General features: G+C 43.9%; 1 protein-coding gene across 1 annotated transcript in view; it reads left to right on the forward strand.

Moving 5' to 3' along the window:
* The window catches only part of LOC118393628 (protein kinase C-binding protein NELL1-like), a 398,605-nt gene that overhangs the window by 355,159 nt on the left and 21,317 nt on the right, over positions 1-22,129 (forward strand). Inside the window, exons 16-17 of the mRNA XM_052461927.1 lie at positions 12,869-13,009; positions 17,561-17,754. Of these exons, the coding sequence (XP_052317887.1) occupies positions 12,869-13,009; positions 17,561-17,754 (335 nt within the window). The remainder of the gene's footprint in view (positions 1-12,868; positions 13,010-17,560; positions 17,755-22,129) is intronic.

Raw genomic sequence — 22,129 nt, forward strand, 5'->3', positions numbered from 1 at the left:
CAGTGCTAAGATGTTGGGACTGCTGTTAGGACAGTTTTATGTAGGCCCTAACAGTTTGTGGACACCGTTTCTCACTGTTGTCGTGCAATTCATGTATTGTTAAGTTTTGTGTTGTGTAGTGGCTTTGCTGCCATACATCCAAACTTCTTTTTTTGCCCCACCAAGATTTACATGCTAAAATTGTCACTGCTTTTGAGTCCCATCTGGATTTGTTGGCCCTCTGACTCTTCTCTTCAGATTTCACAGCCAACTTGCAAGCGTATTTCAGTCATCTTCTTAGCCTTTTAGTGTAGTTCTGGTGCGTGGTTCCATTGTAGCCTGCAGGACTCAGGCCAAAACAAAGGTCAATGGGTAACCAACCTTGTCGCCCAAACATGTGAAAGAATGGAGTCTCATCTGTTGTGTCACTGCAAGTGCATGTATGCATGCACTAGAGGTTTCACATAATGCCTCCAAACTTTTCTCTTGTCACTCAGTGTGCCTAAAATGTCCAATAAAGCCCTTTTGAACCACTCAACAGGATTACCACAAGGGTGGTAAGGGGTTGTTCGTGATTTGACGCCAGCAATGGAACATAATTCTGATATCAACAAAATTGGCGCCTTGGTCTATAACTCCTCTGAGGAAATCTATAATGTAAAATCAAATTGTCCCAAAGTTTTCTGGCGGTTCGGTCTATAGTTGGGATAGCTAAAGAGTACTTTGCAATATGATCTGACATTACTAAGATGTTTCTGGTGTCTGAATTGTCAGGTTCAAGTGAGAGAATCTATTCAGACTCGTTCTAGGTGTATAGATGTTTTGATATTCACTAGGTTTGCAGATGTTTTGCACTCTATCCCTACCCTTACACAACACGCACCTCAGCCTTTTTTACACTTGTCCACTTCAAACTCCATTCTAGGCCAGTAAAAGTAGGCCCTTGCAAGATCCAGAGTTCTCAGTACGGCAGTATCCCGTTTCTTCATGGATACCCTCTATAGCACATTGCCTGTGACTTATGGATATTACCATTTGGAAGAAAGGTTCTCCAAACTTTCAAAATAGCACTGCTTCTCTGGGAACAAACATATCCCATTCTCTGAGCATTATCCTTGCATTATTTGTTTCTCACTTCTCATCAGCGTATTACCACTGAGAGTTGTGGGTCTTCCTGCTGAAGCTTATACCAATCTGCTGCTATTAACGCAGGCAAGTAGGGTTGACCTGGCCACTGTTGTGGTTCTTCAAAATCCAATGGTACGGCTCTTTCTCCTGATTCAAGACCTTCCACCATGGCAGTGTTATTGGCATCTACGTCTTCTTCATCCATGTGTGTTTGAATGTATGAGGTGAGTATTCTTGCTTGATTGTTGATTTGTCACCATGTGCACCTGTGAAGTTGCGTCCAGGACAGCCTTATCCACTATCGTATCTGCATCAGTCAACTCCCTCACTCTTGACTTCAGTCTCATTATTCTCCTCACTCTAAATTCAGAGCCATTGAGGTAGTCCTGGAACTTATCAGTGATTGCCACTTGAGAGAAAGAAACTCCAGCTTATGGACCGGATAGTTCTGTTCACATTGGCTGGCATATGCAACTACCCACATCTATCCATCTTGCACCTGATACAGGGCTGCACCAAGGGCTGAAGTGCTGGCATCAGTATTACACATATATCAAATCCTCCGATCTGCAAATGCAAGAACAGGTGCCCCCTCTCAAGGATTGTCTCAAAGCTCTCTGGCAACAATCATCCCATTGTCCTAAGAGTGGTGGGCTCTTCATGGGCTGCACTTTCTTCTTCACGGAGGGATTTCTGACTAGAAGATAATTCAGTGGCCTCACAATACTTGAATATTTCTGAACAAACCTTCTGTAATATAGAAAAACCAAGGAATGCCCTTACTTCCTTTGTGGTCCTTGGAACAGGCCAGGTCTTGAATGTAGACACTTTGTTTTCATCAGGCTTGATTCCTCTCTCAGAAATGACATGCTCCTCAAGCGTCTAAGAAAAGATTATGAGGTCATCAAGGAAAGCAATGGCTTCATCCGGGTTTATCCCTGCCCATCACCTTCTCCATCGTCTGTTGGAAAGTAGCAGGTGCATTGGTCAATCCCTGCAGCATCATCTTGAACTGCCAATTTCCAAAAAGAGTGGTAAAGGCTGATTTAGGTTTATCGCCCTCCATCTCGACCTCATAGTAGCCGCTTTTCAAGTCCAGTACAGTGAACCATTTGGAAGCAGCAAGAAGCTGAAGGTCTCCTCTCTTCCCACTCAGTCAAGTGATTCAACTTTCAATAGTCTACACCCATCCTTGAGGCATCATTCGTCTTCCTTACAAGCACACTGGGAGAAGCATAGGAGATATCAGATTCCTCAATTATGTGTGCTTCAATTAGCTCATAAAGGTGCTGGTTCAGATCAAAAGAAATCGTCTGGGGACACACAGTACGCTGCTTGAAAGGCACATCAGTTGACACTTTGATCCTATGTTTCACTCCAGATATATGGCCTATATCAAAATCATGCTTGGCGAAAGCATCTGGGACCTTTCGATCAGTCTCTTAATCACACGTTCGCAGAATTAAGGTGCAGCTGGCAAATATTTCAAATGAAAGTCAGATGACTGAAAAGTTGACTGTTCAACACAGATAACTGTCTCTGGGGATTCGTCATGACAATTTTGTACCGTTTCTCTTCCATTGATAGTTTTGACCCATTCCACTGCACGTACATCTGCAATGACTATTTTTGGTGCGAGTGTAATATCATGCTCTGTCTCATTCTTCATCAGAACATTGTAGTTCACAGGCTCTGCCTGATACAACACAAGTAGCCCTCCTGGCAAACTTGGATCTGAAGGCTCCTCTAGCACAGAACACTTAAACTCATCAACACTGCCGATGAATTCACAGGAGACTTCAACAGTTTCCCCCTTTGAGACCAGTGACCGGCTTGCTGCTGTTCACTTGTAACTGTCCATGACAGGGGACGTGACTCGATGACAGACAGCTCGCAAGACATGGACAAAGTCTTCGCAAATAGTGAGTTGGTCAACAACGCTGTCACCTGTAATATCGCTACAAGACCTAACAACAAGCTTCAGAAAATATGTTCCTATGATTAGGTTACCTCAGAACAGATTGTAGAAAATGATGCAGACTCATACATAATTTTCATTACAACCATTTAATGTCTGATGTCCCAAGTGCTTTGCTAAATATTGATGTAAAAAAAAGAAAAAAAGAAGGAGCTGTTTCACTTGATCCGTTCTTACTGCAGCTCTCTGCCCTAATTATTGCAGAGCCAATAACCTATGTTTTACTTGACAATATTATCTGGTATAATCCCCTACTTTTTCCAAATTTAGTTGTGTTACAGCCTGAATTTGAAATGTATTCAATTGAGATTTTGCGTGTGAAACAAATTCATAAATTAAAAGTTGAAATGCCTTGAGACTAAGTATTTTACTCCGAAATACGATTAGGAGTAAAAATTTGCTGACCAAGTCATATGTTGCATGGACTGGGTAAAAATAAAAAAGCAGACACTGAATATCCCTACGAGCATGGTGAAGTTACTAATTATGCTTTGGATGGTTTATCAATACACCCAGTCAATACAAAGATACAGGCGTCCTTCCTAACTCAGTTGCCGGAGAGGAAGGAAACTGCTCAGGGGATTTAAAAAAAAGGTGATTTTAAAACAGTTATAGTTTAATGAATGTGATAGGAGAAAACTGATGATGGTTCAATCACATTGTAGTTACTCCACAATACTAACCTAAATGGCAAAGTGAAAAGAAGGTAGTCTTTACAGAATCAAAATATTCCAAAACATGGATCATGTTTGAAATAAGGCACTAAAGTAATATTGCAAAAACATTGACTAAGAAATGAAATCTTTGTCCTGAATACAAAGCATTATGTTTAGGGAAAATGTATTTATTTATCTTATTTTCAATGAAGGCCTAGGAACAGTGGGTTAACTGCCTGTTCAGGGGCAGAACGACAGATTTGTACCTTGTCAACTCGGGGATTTGAACTTGCAACCTTCCGGTTACTAGTCCAATGCTCTAACCATGAGGCTACCCTGCCGCCTCAATCCAACATATCACTGAGCACCACTCTTCATATTTTCAAGCATGGTTGTGGCTGCATCATGTTATGGATATGCTCGTGATCGGCAGGGACTAGGTATTTATTTTTAGGATGAAAATTAACAGAATAGAGCTAAGCACAGGCAAGTTCCTAGAGGAAAACCTGGTTCAGTCTGCTTTCCAACAGCCACTGGCCTAGTAACGGTGTTGACTTAAATTGTCTTGATAATCTATAGCAAGACTTAACCTCATAGTCCGCCCCATCCCGCATGCGGTCGCGTTACTACAGCCTCAAGCTCATTACCATAACGCAACGTTAGCGATTTCTAAATATCGCAAATGAAATTAAATAAATATGTCTGCTCTCAAGCTTATCCTTTTCTTAACAATCCTGTCGTCTCAGATTTTCAAAATATGCTTTAGAACCAGAGAAAATCAATCATTTGTGTAAGAGTGGTGATAGCTAGCTTAGCATTTAGCGTTAGCATTTAGCACTCAACATATAACATATGGTGGTCCCAGCGCGCACGACCCACGTGGAGTTCCAGGTCTCCGGTAGCCTCTGGAACTGCCGATCTGCGGCCAACAAGGCAGAGTTCATCTCAGCCTATGCCTCCCTCCAGTCCCTCGACTTCTTGGCACTGACGGAAACATGGATCACCACAGATAACACTGCTACTCCTACTGCTCTCTCTTCGTCCGCCCACGTGTTCTCGCACACCCCGAGAGCTTCTGGTCAGCGGGGTGGTGGCACCGGGATCCTCATCTTTCCCAAGTGGTCATTCTCTCTTTCTCCCCTTACCCATCTGTCTATCGCCTCCTTTGAATTTCATGCTGTCACAGTTACCAGCCCTTTCAAGCTTAACATTTATCGTCCTCCAGGTCCCCTCGGAGAGTTCATCAATGAGCTTGATGCCTTGATAAGCTCCTTTCCTGAGGACGGCTCACCTCTCACAGTTCTGGGCGACTTTAACCTCCCCACGTCTACCTTTGACTCATTCCTCTCTGCCTCCTTCTTTCCACTCCTCTCCTCTTTTGACCTCACCCTCTCACCTTCCCCCCCTACTACTCACAAGGCAGGCAATACGCTCGACCTCATCTTTACTAGATGCTGTTCTTCCACTAACCTCATTGCAACTCCCCTCCAAGTATCCGACCACTACCTTGTATCCTTTTCCCTCTCGCTCTCATCCAACACTTCCCACACTGCCCCTACTCGGATGGTATCGCGCCGTCCCAACCTTCGCTCTCTCTCCCCCGCTACTCTCTCCTCTTCCATCCTATCATCTCTTCCCTCTGCTCAAACCTTCTCCAACCTATCTCCTGATTCTGCCTCCTCAACCCTCCTCTCCTCCCTTTCTGCATCCTTTGACTCTCTATGTCCCCTATCCTCCAGGCCGGCTCAGTCCTCTCCTCCCGCTCCGTGGCTCGACGACTCATTGCGAGCTCACAGAACAGGGCTCCGGGCAGCCGAGCGGAAATGGAGGAAAACTCGCCTACCTGCGGACCTGGCATCCTTTCACTCCCTCCTCTCTACATTTTCCTCCTCTGTCTCTGCTGCTAAAGCCACTTTCTACCACTCTAAATTCCAAGCATCTGCCTCTAACCCTAGGAAGCTCTTTGCCACCTTCTCCTCCCTCCTGAATCCTCCTCCCCCTCCCCCCTCCTCCCTCTCTGCAGATGACTTCGTCAACCATTTTGAAAAGAAGGTCGACGACATCCGATCCTCGTTTGCTAAGTCAAACGACACCGCTGGTTCTGCTCACACTGCCCTACCCTGTGCTCTGACCTCTTTCTCCCCTCTCTCTCCAGATGAAATCTTGCGTCTTGTGACGGCCGGCCGCCCAACAACCTGCCCGCTTGACCCTATCCCCTCCTCTCTTCTCCAGACCATTTCCGGAGACCTTCTCCCTTACCTCACCTCGCTCATCAACTCATCCCTGAACGCTGGCTACGTCCCTTCCGTCTTCAAGAGAGCGAGAGTTGCACCCCTTCTGAAAAAAACGACACTCGATCCCTCCGATGTCAACAACTACAGACCAGTATCCCTTCTTTCTTTTCTCTCCAAAACTCTTGAACGTGCCGTCCTTGGCCAGCTCTCCCGCTATCTCTCTCAGAATGACCTTCTTGATCCAAATCAGTCAGGTTTCAAGACTAGTCATTCAACAGAGACTGCTCTTCTCTGTATCACGGAGGCGCTCCGCACCGCTAAAGCTAACTCTCTCTCCTCTGCTCTCATCCTTCTAGACCTATCGGCTGCCTTCGATACTGTGAACCATCAGATCCTCCTCTCCACCCTCTCCGAGTTGGGCATCTCCGGCGCGGCCCACGCTTGGATTGCGTCCTACCTGACAGGTCGCTCCTACCAGGTGGCGTGGCGAGAATCTGTCTCCTCACCACGCGCTCTCACCACTGGTGTCCCCCAGGGCTCTGTTCTAGGTCCTCTCCTATTCTCGCTATACACCAAGTCACTTGGCTCTGTCATAACCTCACATGGTCTCTCCTATCATTGCTATGCAGACGACACACAATTAATCTTCTCCTTTCCCCCTTCTGATGACCAGGTGGCGAATCGCATCTCTGCATGTCTGACAGACATATCAGTGTGGATGACGGATCACCACCTCAAGCTGAACCTCGGCAAGAAGGAGCTGCTCTTCCTCCCGGGGAAGGACTGCCCGTTCCATGATCTCGCCATCACGGTTGACAACTCCATTGTGTCCTCCTCCCAGAGCGCTAAGAACCTTGGCGTGATCCTGGACAACACCCTGTCGTTCTCAACTAACATCAAGGCGGTGGCCCGTTCCTGTAGGTTCATGCTCTACAACATCCGCAGAGTACGACCCTGCCTCACACAGGAAGCGGCGCAGGTCCTAATCCAGGCACTTGTCATCTCCCGTCTGGATTACTGCAACTCGCTGTTGGCTGGGCTCCCTGCCTGTGCCATTAAACCCCTACAACTCATCCAGAACGCCGCAGCCCGTCTGGTGTTCAACCTTCCCAAGTTCTCTCACGTCACGCCCGCTCCTCCGCTCTCTCCACTGGCTTCCAGTTGAAGCTCGCATCCGCTACAAGACCATGGTGCTTGCCTACGGAGCTGTGAGGGGAACGGCACCTCAGTACCTCCAGGCTCTGATCAGGCCCTACACCCAAACAAGGGCACTGCGTTCATCCACCTCTGGCCTGCTCGCCTCCCTACCACTGAGGAAGTACAGTTCTCGCTCAGCCCAGTCAAAACTGTTCGCTGCTCTGGCCCCCCAATGGTGGAACAAACTCCCTCACGACGCCAGGACAGCGGAGTCAATCACCACCTTCCGGAGACACCTGAAACCCCACCTCTTTAAGGAATACCTAGGATAGGATAAAGTAATCCTTCTCACTCCCCCCCCCTCTTAAAAGATTTAGATGCACTATTGTAAAGTGGCTGTTCCACTGGATGTCATAAGGTGAATGCACCAATTTGTAAGTCGCTCTGGATAAGAGCGTCTGCTAAATGACTTAAATGTAATGTAAATATTCACAAAAACCAGCAAAGGGATCAAATAAAATAATTTACCTTTGAAGAACTTAAGATGTTTCAATGAGGAGACTCTCAGTTACATAGCAGATGTCCAGTTTTTCCTGAAAGATTCTTGTGTAGGACACAACGTTCCGTTTTGTTACTATGCATTTGGCTACCGAAACTAACCGAAAATTCAGTCACCTACACATCAAACTTTTTTCCGAATTAACTCTATAATATCGACTGAAACATGGAAAACGTTGTTTGAATCAATCCTCAAGGTGTTTTGTCATATATCTCTTCATTGAAATGCCGTCCCTGGAAGCCTGCATTCTTCTCTGATTCGGATGGAAAAATACTGGTAGCTGACTTTTGCGCACCAATTTCCACGCAGACACCGTACGGGACACTTGGCAATTGTAGTCTCTTATGGTCAATCTTCCAATGATATGCCTACAAATACGTCACAATGCTGCAGACACCTTGGGGAAACAAGAGAAAGTGTCCGTTCATTCCTGTCGCATTCACAGCCATATAAGGCGATCATGGAAAACGTAGCCTCAGAAATTCTGTTCATTTCCTGGTCGGTCAAACATCTTGGTTTTGCCTGAAGCATTTGTTCTAGGGCACTCACAGTGAAAATCTTTGCAGTTCTGGAAACGTAAGAGTGTCTTCTTTCCAAAACTATCAATTCCAAGCATAGTCGAGCATCTTTTCGTGACAAAATATTGCGCTTAAAACGGGCACGTCTTTTTATCCAAAAATGAAATACTGCCCCTATAGGACTAACAGGTTAAATGGCTGTCTAGCATTGATCAACAACCGACTTGATAGAGCTTGACGAGTTTAAATAAGAATAATGGGCAAATATTGTACAATCCTGGTTTTCAAAGCTCTTAGAGACTTACTTAAAACCTCTCAAGGTATGTGGTATGCGTCCCACCTGGCCAACATCTGGTGAAATTGCAGAGCGCCAAATTCAAAAACAGAAATACTCATAAAAAAAATTCATAACATAAAAGTGTTATACATCGGCCTAAAGATTAACTTCTTGTTAATCCAGCCGCTGTGTCAGATTTCAAAAGGCTTTACGGCAAAAGTATACCATGGGATTATCTGATGACAGCGCCCAGCTCACAAAAGCATATAATTATTTTCCAGCCAGGTAGAGGAGTCACGAAAGTCAGAAATAGCGATAAAATGTAGCACTAACCTTTGATCTTCATATGGTTGCACTCACAAGACTCCCAGTTACACAGTAAATGTTTGTTTTGTTTGATAAAGTCCCTCTTTAGGTCCCAAAATCTCAATTTTGTTCAGAAATCCCATGGCTCCAAGGAGGTCACAGCAGGCAGATGAATACATAATAAAAGTAGTGGTAAAATCGAAACATGTCAAACGATGTTTGGAATTAATACTCAGGTTGTTTATTGTTTTTATAATCAATACTTTTTCAATAGAAAGGAAAAATAACAAAGTTCCTCTGACCAAAAATGGCTGTTTACTTGTCGTTTTTCAAAATAAAAGCCTGAAACTGTCTAAAGACTGACATCTAGTGGACTCCATAGGAACTGTAATCCGATTCCTAACCCATTATATTATCTATAGATATTGAGTTTAAAAACAGCCACATGAAAATAATTCCACTTCCTGGATGGATTTTTCTCAGGTTTTCACCTGCCATATCAGTTTTGTTATACTCACAGACATTATTTTAACAGTTTTGGAAACTTTAGAGTGTTTTCTATCCAAATCTACCAATTATATGCATATCCTAGCTTCTGTCACTGTTGGAAAATAATTTAATTTGAGACATGATTAGGATTCTGAGCATGGTACTTTCAAAAATTAGGCCTACCTTTACATGACAGACAGTAGACCAACCGACACAGAAAAATGTACGCTTTAACTGCTGGCTACTCTTCTTCCTTAACCCAATGAGAGTAAGTTTTTCCTTAAAAGCTGTCTGGGTTTAAACATCTATTTTACAGAAAGTGAATAGCTTAGTCAATTGATAGTGACAGAATTAGATTACTTCCCAAATAAAGTAATTTTTCCTTCCCTCAGCTATAGAAGGTTGTTTAAATGCAACATGCAAAAATGTCAATGTTACAGTTCGTATAAGGAAATCAGTCAATTGAAATAAATTCATTAGGACCTAATCTAGAGATTTCACATGACTGGGCAGGGTCATAAGCATGGGTGGGCCTGGGAGGGCATAGGCCCGCCCACTGGGGAGCCAGGCACAGCCAATCAGAATACGTTTTTTTTTTTTACCACAAAAGGGCTTTATTATAGACAGAAATACTGCTCAGTTTCAGACAATCCAGCAGGTGATGAAGCCGGATGTGGAGGTCCTGGGCTGGCATGATTACATGTGGTTTGCGGTTGTGAGGCTGGTTGAACGTACTGCTAAATTCTCTGAAATGAAATTGGAGACAGCTTATGGTAGAGAAATTAACATCCAATTCTCTGGCTACAGCTTTGGTGGACATTCCTGCAGTCAGCATGCCAGTTGCATGCTCCCTCAAAACTTGAGACATCTGTGACAAAACTGCACAGCCTTGTATTGTCCCCAGAACAAAGTGCACCTCTGTAATGATCATGCTGTTTAATCAGCTTCTTGATATGCCACACCTGTCAGTTGGAGGGATAATTGAGAGAAATTCTCACTAACAGAGGATGGTAACACATTTGTGCACAACATTTGAGAGAAATAATATAAGCTTTTTGTGCGTATGGAACATTTCTGGGATCTTTTATTTCAGCTCATGAAACCAAGACTTTACATGTTGCGTTTATATTTTTGTTCAGAATAGTAGTAGCAAGCTATCAAAGTTGACCTCCGGTACTCCTTCTCATCTTCCATCTTCCTGCTCTCAGAACATAGGCTATAGGCTAGTCTGCAGGAAAGATATTGCAATTTTTGTACTAGGCCTTAACAAAACAATAATTTGACTCTCCTCCTGAACTGCCACTGTAGGCCCACGCATTGGTTAGGCAGCACAAAAAAGGTTTTTGATCAGCATGACCAGAGCAGGCGCGACATTTCTGTAAACTTAGAACTAGTAGGGCGAGTTCAAGTGTGTCATAGGCCTATATGAGCCCCAAGTCCATAACAAACTGTTTTCAGGACAGCCGTTTTAGATAGAGATAGAGTTCTGTCTGTGGCTCTTCTTATGTCAGATTTGGCCCGCTCAAAGTGGTCAAGCCTCTGACCGACAAGCCTCTTGTCACACCACTGCCAGAGAGAGAGACCTAAGACAAGGAAGAACCCACTATTTACCTATAGGCTGCTATAGCCTACATATTTATTCAGTTTGTCATTCTATCATTTTCATGGAATGTTTGTTGTAATTAAATATAATTTAGAATTGATCAGAATTAATTTTCCATAAATATTTTTAACAGCTCCGTGTATTCTCAAATTGAAAAAAGTGAGGGAGCGTCGCTCCACCACACTACAGCAACACTACATCCCTGGCAATGTAATGAACACGAGGGGAGACAGAGACCTGGTTTCAAGGGCAGGGCACTGTCACGCGGAATGACACTGGAGATACGAAGCAGGTACGAGGAGTAAAACATTTAATTATAATGGACAGAGACGAGACGGGAACATCGTCAGAAACAAATCCAAAAGACAAAAACAACACAATGCAGCAGCGGGGAACAGAGCAAGGGAACAGAGAAATATAGGGGAGGAAAAGAACATGTGATGAGTCCAGGTGAGTCCAATAATGCTGATGCGAGTGATGAGGGAGGGCAGGTGTGATTGATGGATGGCAGGAGCTTGTGATGCAGGGTAATCTGGTGCCTTCAAGCGCCAGGGGAAGGGAAGAGCGGGAGCAGACGTGACAGGCGCAGCAGGTGTTTATTGCAAAGGACCACAGGAGGAGGCAGGTAGCTGGGTCCAGGGGCAGGCAGAAGGTCATACACAAGGGGTCCAAAAGGGCAACAGTACAGGCAGGGAAAAGGCTTGTAACATAGTCCAGGAGATCAGGCAATAGGTAGATAACAGGAAATCCGATAGGCTAAAGGACAGGAGATATGCATGTTTCCAGCCAGTCATTCTCAACCCTGTACACACTCACAGCAGAGATAGGTCTAGCTAGCATAAGCACTGTGTGGTTCCTACAGAAACTTTTGTAGATTCTTTTCAAATGCTTTTTATTTTGACAATTATTTGATGATTACAGGCCTATACATACATTTATAATCCAGTAGTACACATGTATTGTAACCTGTGGCAATTATAGCATGTAAATCTTGGTGGGACAAACCAAAAATGATGCATGCCAGCTGGAACGATGTGTGTTGAGAGTCAGGAAGCAAGTTCAGGGAGCGAATAATTTAATGAACGAAACATAATACGAACAATGCACAGACAGGACCAGAAACAATAACGCATGGCGAAGGAACCAAAGGCAGTGACATATATATAGGGAAGGTAATCAGGGAAATGATGGAGTCCAGGTGAGTCTGACACGCAGGTGCACGTAACGATTGTAACGGTATTCCTGTGGTGAAGTAGAGGCGGACCAAAACGCAGCGTGGTTATGTTGATTCATGTTTAATAAAAAAAGATAAACACAAACACTACAAAACAATAAACGTGGAAAACCAAAAACAGCCCTATCTGGTGCAAAACACAGAGACAGGAACAATCACCCACAAACACACAGTGAAACCCAGGCTACCTAAATATGGTTTCCAATCAGAGACAATGACTAACACCTGCCTCTGATTGAGAACCATATCAGGCCAGACATAGCAATAGACAAACAAGACATCCAACATAGAATGCCCACTCAGATCACACCCTGACCAAAAAAACATTGAAACATACAAAGCAAACTATGGTCAGGGTGTGACAGTACCCCAAGGTGCGGACTCCGGCCGCAAAACCTGAACCTATCGGGGAGGGTCTGGGTGGGCATCTGTCCGCGGTGGCGGCTCTGGTGCTGGACATTTTTCAAATGTTTTACATTGTTTGCAAACTGATATGTGACACGTATAAAAGTCATAATAACATGCAAAACAGGAAACCGCCCCCCAGAAAATGTATTCAAATTTTGTTAGCTAAACAGGTGGGGTTCAAAACATGTGGGGCTCTGCTGCACCTGCCCTGATTGACAAATCGCCACTGATTGTAACAATCAGGAGACAGTTGGGATTGCTTTAAGTGCAAATGTTATATTATTACAAATAGATTAAGTAATTCATATGATCTTTGTGAAAAGATCATGTTGATGGCATCAGATATACTGTGTTTCCACCAGACATTGACGAGTGTGCGGAGGTCCTGATCCAGTGCCACATTCACTCCCGCTGTGTCAATCTGCCGGGCTGGTACCATTGTGAGTGCAGGAACGGTTTCCATGACAATGGCTCCTACCTGATCGACGGGAGTTCCTGCATCGGTTAGTATGCAGTCATTTTATTCCACCTCTGATGGTTGTCTCCATCTCTACTGCTCCTGTCCATCTTGGTCTTCTGTAGCTCAGTTGGTAAAGCTGTAAATTGCTTGGGATTAAAACTGTCACATATTACAGGGGAGGGGGAGGGGGCTGTTAGCATGGCTATACAGATTTATTTTATGCTGCATGTTGCAGTCTTTTGTTGTGTAGTCTGAATAAATGAATGAATGAATGGAATTTGAATTGCACATCATGAGAACAGCAATAATAAAACATATATAAATAGTAGACACGGACTAACAATCAATGAGAATACAACATACAACATGAATGTATATATAAATCAATATCAAATACTGTTTAGTGCATTACATGTGATCCCAATCTCTGTTACTGCATGATTTCTCCAATTAAGTCAGGATGTAGCGATGCATCAATCATGCAGAAATACAATGGTCAGGAATACACAGGGTAACATCACTAGCTATAATTAAAAATGTACAGTGGCTTGCGGCATTTTGTTGCCTTACAACCTGGAAATAGAATGGATTTTGGGGAGGTTGTATCATTTGATTTACACAACATGCCTACCACTTGCAAAATATGTTTTATTGTGAAACAAAGAAATAAGACAAAACTGAACTTGAGCGTGCATAACTATAACCCCCCCAAAGGAAATACTTTGTAGAGCCACCTTTTGCAGCAATTCCAGCTGCAAGTCTCTTGGGGTATGTCTCTATAAGCTTGGCGCATCTATCCACTGGGATTTTTGCCCATTCTTCAAGGCAAAACTGCTCCAGCTCCTTCAAGTTGGATAGGTTCCCCTGGTGTACAGCAATGTTTAAGTCATACCACAAATTCTCAATTGGATTGAGGTCTGGGCTTTGACTAGGCCATTCCAAGACATTTAAATGTTTCCCTTTAAACCACTCAAGTGTTGCTTTAGCAGTATGCTTAGGGTCATTGTCCTGCTGGAAGGTGAACCTCCGTCCCAGTCTCAAATCTCTGGAAGACTGAAACAGGTTTCCCTCAAAAATGTCCCTGTATTTAGCGCCATCCATCCTTCCTTCAATTCTGACCTGTTTCCCAGTCCCTGTCGATAAAAAACATCCCCACAGCATGATGCTGCCACCACCATGCTTCACTGTGGGATGGTGTCTCGGTGTGATGAGGTGTTGGATTTGCGTCAGACATCATGTTTTCCTTAATGGCCAAAAACCTCATTTTTAGTCTCATCTGACCAGAGTACCTTCTTCCATGTGTTTGGGGAGTCTCCCACGTGCCTTTTGGCGAACACCAAACGTGTTTGCTTATTTCTGTCTTGAAAGTAATGGCTTTTTTTGGCCACTCTTCCGTGAAGCCCAGCTCTGTGAAATGTACAACTTAAAGCGGCCCTATGGACAGATACTCCAATCTCCACTGTGGAGCTTTGCAGCTCCTTCAGGGTTTTTTACATCTCTGATTAATGCCCTCCTTGCCTGGTCCATGAGTTTCGGTTGGCGGCTCCCTCTTGGCAGGTTTGTTGTGGTGCCATATTCTTTCCATTTTTTAATAATGGATTTAATGGTGCTCTGTGGGATGTTCAAAGTTTGATCTTTTTTTTATAACTCAGCCCTGATCTGTACTTCTCCACAACTTTGTCCCTGACCTGTTTTGAGATCCTTGGTCTTCATGGTGCCACCTGCTTGGTGGTGCCCCTTGCTTAGTGGTTTTGCAGATTCTGGGGCATTTCAGAACAGATGTATAAATAATGAGATCATGTGACACTTAGATTGCACACAGGTGGACTTTATTTAACTAATTATGTAACTGAAGGTAATTGGTTGCACCAGAGCTTGTTTAGGGGCTTAATAGCAAAGAGGGTGAATACATATGCACGCACAGCTTTTCAGTAAAAAATGTTATGTTTCAATTCACAAATTTGCAATATTTTGTGTATGTCCATTACATGAAATCCAAATAAAAACAAATGCAACAAAATAGGAAAACACCAAGAGGGATGAATACTTTCACAAGGCACTGTACTATGGAAAGCTGTTAATTAGATCATATCTATTTTGATTAAATTACAAATGGACTCTTAATAACCAACCATGCTATTTTGTTTGTTTTTTCACGTTGTTCGTAATTTGTTGTGTGCATAATGTTGCTGCTACCATCTCTTATGACAGAAAAGAGCTTCTGGACATCAAAACTAGCATTACTCACCTCAAATTGGACGAGGAGATCTTCTTAAATGAGTCGGACGCGAGGTATAGACCCAGATCCGCGCGATTCGCTGGAAATGGAAACGTAGGATTCGCGGAAAGAGATCAGGATGCCTTGTTAGGATCAGGCGACGAGTGGCTACTCTGCCCTTGCCTTCCTTCCCTTCTGCTAGCTAACGTTCAATTGCTGGAAAATCAATGGGACGAACTGAAACCACGTATATCCTACCAACGGGACATTCATATCTGCATGTTAAATGTGCAAACAAAGGGGCAAAAAATCTATACCACCTTTACTCCACACACGGAGACGCGTACAAAGTTCTCCCTCGCCCTCCATTTGGCATTCAGACCATAACTTTATCCTCCTGATTCCTGCTTCCAAGCAAAATTTTTAACCGGAAGCACCAGTGACTTGGCCTATAAAAAGTGGTCAGATGAAGCAGATGCTAAACTATAGGACCGTTTTGCAAGTATAGACTGGAATATGTTCCGAGATTCTTCCGATGGCATTGAGGAGTACACCACATCAGTCACTGGCTTTATCAATAAGTGCATCGAGGACGTCGTCCCCACAGTGACTGTACTTACATAACCCAACCAGAAGCCATGGATTACAGGCAACATTCGCACTGAGATAAAGGGTAGAGCTGCCGCTTTCAAGAAATCCTGCTTTGCCCTCCGATGAACCATCAAACAGGCAAAGCATCAATACAGGACTATGACCAAATCGTACTATAAGCGCTCCGACGCTTGTAGGATGTGACAGACCTTGCAAACTTTTACAGACTACAATGGGAAGCACAGCCGAGAGCTGCCCAGTGACACGAGCCTTCCAGGTGAGCTAAATCATTTCTGTGCTCGCTTCGAGGCAAATAACACAGAAACATGCATGATAGCGTCAGCTGTTCCGGACGACTGTGTGATCACCCTCTCTGCAGCCGATGTGAGTAAGACCTTTAAACAGGTCAACATTCACAAGGTAATCCGTGTCAGACGTGTACTCCGAGCATTCGCTGACCATTCGCTGACCAACTGGCAAGTGTCTTCACTGACATGTTCAACCTCTCCCTGTCTGTCTGTAATGTCAACATGTTTCAAGCAGACCACCATTGTCCCTGTGCCCAAGAACACAATGGTAATCTGCCTATATGACTACCAACACGTAGCACTCATATCTGTAGCCATGAAATGATTTGAAAGGCTGGTCATGGCTCAAGTCTATGTGAGAATGATATTCATTGACTACAGCTCAACCGTCCTGTACTCCCTGTTCACTCATGACTGCACGGCCAGGCACATCTCCAACACCGTCATTAAGTTTGCTGATGACACGACAGTGGTTGGCCTGATCACCGACAATGATGAGACAGCCTATATGGTGGAGGTCAGAGACTTGACTGTGTGGTGCAAGGACAACAACCTCTCCCTCAATGTGATCAAGACAAATGGTCCTTCTGTAGCTCAGTTGGTAGAGCATGGCGCTTGTAATGCCAGGGTAGTGGGTTCAATCCCCGGGACCACCCATACGTAGAATGTATGCACACATGACTGTAAGTCGCTTTGGATAAAAGCGTCTGCTAAATGGCATATATATTATATATTATATATATTACAAAGGAGATGATTGTGGACTACAGGAAAAGGAGAACCGATTATGCCTCCATTCTCATTGGCGGGGCTGTAGTGGAGCAGGTTGAGAGCTTCAAGTTCCAACAAACTAACATGGTCCAAGCACACCAAGACAGTCATGAAGAGGAAACGACAAAACCTATCCCCCCTCAGGAGACTGAAAAGATCTGGCATTGGTCATCAGATCCTCAAAAGGTTTAACAACTGCACCATCGAGAGCATCCTGACGGGTTGCATCGCTGCTTGGTATGGCAACTGCTTGGCATCCGACCGTAAGGCGCTACAGATGGTAATGCGTATGGCCCAGTACATCACTGGGGCCAAGCTTCCTGCCATCCAGAACCTATATTATAAGTGGTGCCAGAGGAAAGGCCATAAAATTGTCACCCAGGTCATAGACTGTTCTCTCTGCTACCGCATGGCAAGCGATACCGGAGCGCTAAGTCTAAGTCAAAGAGGCTTCTAAACAGAATCTACCCCCAAGCCATAAGACGCTGCTGCTACTCTCAAATTGATCAGAACTATAGTGTAGACATTGTTAATGTTGTAAATGACTATTGTATCTGGAAATGGCTGATTTTTTTATGGAATATTTCCCCCCCCACCACCCCCACCCCTCTAGACTAAACTGGAGTATGGAGAGGGGAAAATTACGTCACTAAGAAAGCCACACATTCTTGTTTTTGATAGGTAAAGCAGCTATTCTCTGTTTCAGACATTGACGAGTGTGCCACGCAGACACACACCTGCTGGAACGACAGTGTGTGTGTGAACCTTCCAGGTGGTTTTGACTGTATGTGCACATCTGGACCGGCCTGCAGTGGAGACTGTCTTTACGAGGAGGGCCTCAAACACAACGGACAGAAGTGGAACCACAGCCAGGATCACTGCTCCCTCTGCTCCTGCAATGTAAGACTAACACACACACACCACACCTACACCTCATCCAAGAATGCACTCACACTGACACTTCACTGTGTTAACACACAGACAAACGTATGGGTGTACACGCACACACAAGATATAGCTTTTCTGACTTACACACATCTCCACCTCACAACTACTTTGTTAGTAGTTACTACCTGGTAAACAGGAACAAAGTAAGAAAATACAGAACGACACACACTCACATTTCGGTTCCCGCTGTAACATCACACACACCTACTTCAAAGTCAAGACAGAGAAGGAACACAGAGAACAACACACACTTCCACTCTGTCACACACACGCACACATACACTCAAACTCCCTGCTGCTTCCTGGTCTTGCTGCTGAATATAATTGTATCATTGCTCACTGTATGACTGTTGAGGGGTGTCAAACATATGGGCTGTTTTTTTGTTTGGGGGGGGGGGGGCAAATCTTAATCGACATGAAAATGACTAAAATCAAATTGGAACTGAGTAGAAATTAAGATAGACCTACATTTACAGTGGCTTTACTCTGTCCAGCTTGCTAACAGTCAGTGCAAAAACTAAAGCTAGACCGTCAGGAAGCATTTTTTATTTTATTTATTTTATTTCACCTTTATTTAACCAGGTCGGCAAGTTGAGAACAAGTTCTCATTTACAATTGCGACCTGGCCAAGATAAAGCAAAGCAGTTCGACGTATACAACGACACAGAGTTACACATGGAGTAAAACAAACATACAGTCAATAATACAGTAGAAACAAGTCTATATATTCTATGTGAGCAAATGAGGTGAGATAAGGGAGGTAAAGGCAAAAAAAGGCCATGGTGGCAAAGTAAATACAATATAGCAAGTAAAACACTGGAATGGTAGATTTGCAGTGGAAGAATGTGCAAAGTAGAAATAAAAATAATGGGTTGCAAAGGAGCAAAATAAATAAATACAGTAGGGAAAGAGGTAGTTGTTTGGGCTAAATTATAGATGGGCTATGTACAGGTGCAGTAATCTGTGAGCTGCTCTGACAGCTGGTGCTTAAAAATAGTGAGGGAGATAAGTGTTTCCAGTTTCAGAGATTTTTGTAGTTCGTTCCAGTCATTGGCAGCAGAGAACTGGAAGGAAAGGTGGCCAGAGAAAGAATTGGTTTTGGGGGTGACGAGAGAGATATACCTGCTGGAGCGCGTGCTACAGGTGGGTGATGCTATGGTGACCAGCGAGCTGAGATAAGGGGGGACTTTACCTAGCAGGGTCTTGTAGATGACATGGAGCCAGTGGGTTTGGCGACGAGTATGAAGCGAGGGCCAGCCAACGAGAGCGTACAGGTCGCAATGGTGGGTAGTATATGGGGCTTTGGTGACAAAATGGATGGCACTGTGATAGATTGCATCAAATTTGTTGAGTAGGGTATTGGAGGCTATTTTGTAAATGACATCGCCGAAGTCGAGGATTGGTAGTATGGTCAGTTTTACAAGGGTATGTTTGGCAGCATGAGTGAAGGATGCTTTGTTGCGAAATAGGAAGCCAATTCTAGATTTAACTTTGGATTGGAGATTTGATGTGGGTCTGGAAGGAGAGTTTACAATCTAACCAGACACCTAGGTATTTGTAGTTGTTCACGTATACTAAGTCAGAGCCGTCCAGAGTAGTGATGTTGGACAGGCGGGCAGGTGCAGGCAGCGATCGGTTGGAGAGCATGCATTTAGTTTTACTTTTATTTAAGAGCAATTGGAGGCCACGGAAGGAGAGTTGTATGGCATTGAAGCTTGCCTGGAGGGTTGTTAACACACTGTCCAAAGAAGGGCCAGAAATACAGAATAGTGTCGTCTGCGTAGAGGTGGATCAGAGACTCACCAGCAGCAAGAGTGACATCATTGATGTATACAGAGAAGAGAATAGGTCCAAGAATTGAACCCTGTGGCACACCCATAGAGACTGCCAGAGGTCCGGACAACAGACCCTCCGATTTGACACACTGAACTCTGAGAAGTAGTTGGTGAACCAGGCGAGGCAATCATTTGAGAAACAAAGGCTGTCGAGTCTGCCGATGAGGATGTGGTGATTGACAGAGTCGAAAGCCTTAGCCGGATCAATGAATACGGCTGCACAGTAATGTTTCTTATCAATGGCGGTTAATATATTGTTTAGGACCTTGAGCGTGGCTGAGGTGCACCCATGACCAGCTCTGAAACCAGATTGCATAGCAGAGAGGGTATGGTGAGATTAGAAATGGTTGGTAATCAAATCAAAATCAAAATCAAATCAAATGTATTTATATAGCCCTTCGTACATCAGCTGATATCTCAAAGTGCTGTACAGAAACCCAGCCTAAAACCCCAAACAGCAAGCAATGCAGGTGTAGAAGCACGGTGGCTGGCTTTCGAAGACGTTAGAAAGGCAGGGTAGGATAGATATAGGTCTGTAGCAGTTTGGGTCAAGAGTGTCCCCCCCTTTGAAGAGGGGGATGACTGCAGCTTGCTTTCCAATCTTTGGGAATCTCAGACGACACGAAAGAGAGGTTGAACAGACTAGTAATAGGGGTGACAACAATTTCGGCAGATAATTTTAGAAAGAAAGGGTCCAGATTGTCTAGCCCAGCTGATTTGTAGGGGTCCAGATTTTGCAGCTCTTTCAGAACACCAGCTGACTGATTTGGGAGGAGAAATGGGGAAGGCTTGGGCGAGTTGCTGTGGGGGGTGCAGTGCTGTTGACCGGAGTAGGGGTAGCCAGGTGGAAAGCATGGCCAGCAGTAGAAAAATGCTTATTGAAATTCTAAATTTCTGGATTTATTAGTGGTGACAGTGTTTCCTATCTTCAGTGCAGTGGGCAGAGTAAGTATTCTTCATGGACTTTACAGTGTCCCAGAACTTTTTTGAGTAAGTGTTGCAGGAAGCACATTTCTGCTTGAAAAAGCTAGCCTTGGCTTTTCTAACTGCCTGTGTATAATGGTTTCTAGCTTCCCTGAAAAGCTACATATCCCGGGGGCTGTTCGATGCATAAACAATTCCAAAATGAGTGTGACATCCCTGGTTTAGCAGGTCCCAGTTCAGTTGGGAGGCGTGCACTTTAGAGGTTTTCACGAGCAGATCCAGATCCAGAATTCGAAATAATGTCATAGGTCTGGGTTTGATCTGATAGTCATGAGTCTCCGGTATGCGTAATTGTAACTGACTTGTCTGGAAGGACACATACAGAACTGAATGGGACCGACTGCTGCAGTAGAGAGAGAGATAGAAAATGTACTATTTATGCTGCTGCTCTTGCTTTTCACGAGAGTGGCGCAAGTAGCTTGTTGTCGTTGTCAGGCAATAGGCTATAGTCATAGAGCCTCTGTGTGTGGCAAAGTTTAGGAGGTATCTAATCAATTGAAGATGGAATTAAAATGATGGAATGAAAAGGTAAAGGAGAAGGATAGGCTTCAAAAGCCAACAGGTAGGCTGCTACTTAATATTCTGAATGGAACTGTTGTTAATTGTAACTGTAGGATTAAAAAGCGCATGCACTGCAGCCTCAATTACAGTGTTAATTTTGTGTACAAAAATTGTGAAACACCTATTTTTCAGTGGCAATAGACAAGCATATAACAGACTAAATAGACCCAGAAAAAAATATACATTTACAACAACAAATAATAAAAAATAATAATAACTTAAGTTTACTAAACTTAAGGGACTGTACAATAATTAGGAGAGTGAGAGGTTTTCAGTGATAAGGACAATTAATCTAAGCAGCACAGATGCGCAGCACAGTTCTTTTGAACAGTGGGCAGGACACCTCCCACCCAGCAAACATAGCCTACATCAACCAGGCGCAAACAATGAGTTTGGGAAGACTAACTCCGCTCAGCGATTCTTGCTTCACCTTAGCTAACCAGTCACCACCAGCCTTTTAGTTAGCTACCCTTTGCCTGTTTAAGAAACATAAGCTGCTGTATGAAATTAAAAACAATAGCAGAATTTAGTTTAATATTATAACAACAGTCTAGCTACGGTATGTTTTTCTCTCCTTTGAGAAGGCTATAAAACAAGAGTCTGCTGTTGAATTTATAAAGTGTTCACCCCCTTGGAATGCTCCCTATTTTGTTGCCTTACAACCTGGAATTTAAATGTTTTTTTTGGGGGGGGGGTTGTATCATTTGATTTACACAACATGCCAACCACTTTGAAGATGCTAAATATTTTTTATTGTGAACCAAACAAGAAATAAGACAAAAAAACAGAACTTGAGCGTGCATAACTATTCAACCACCCAAAGGCAATACTTTGTAGAGCCACCTTTTGCAGCAATTACAGCTTCAAGTCTCTTGGGGTATGTCTCTAAGCCTGGCACATCTAGCCACTGGGATTTTTTGCCCAATCTTCAAGACAAAACTGCTCCA

This window comes from Oncorhynchus keta, chromosome 14 (assembly GCF_023373465.1).
Source record: "Oncorhynchus keta strain PuntledgeMale-10-30-2019 chromosome 14, Oket_V2, whole genome shotgun sequence".
In the NCBI taxonomy this organism is placed as follows: Eukaryota; Metazoa; Chordata; class Actinopteri; order Salmoniformes; family Salmonidae; genus Oncorhynchus; species Oncorhynchus keta.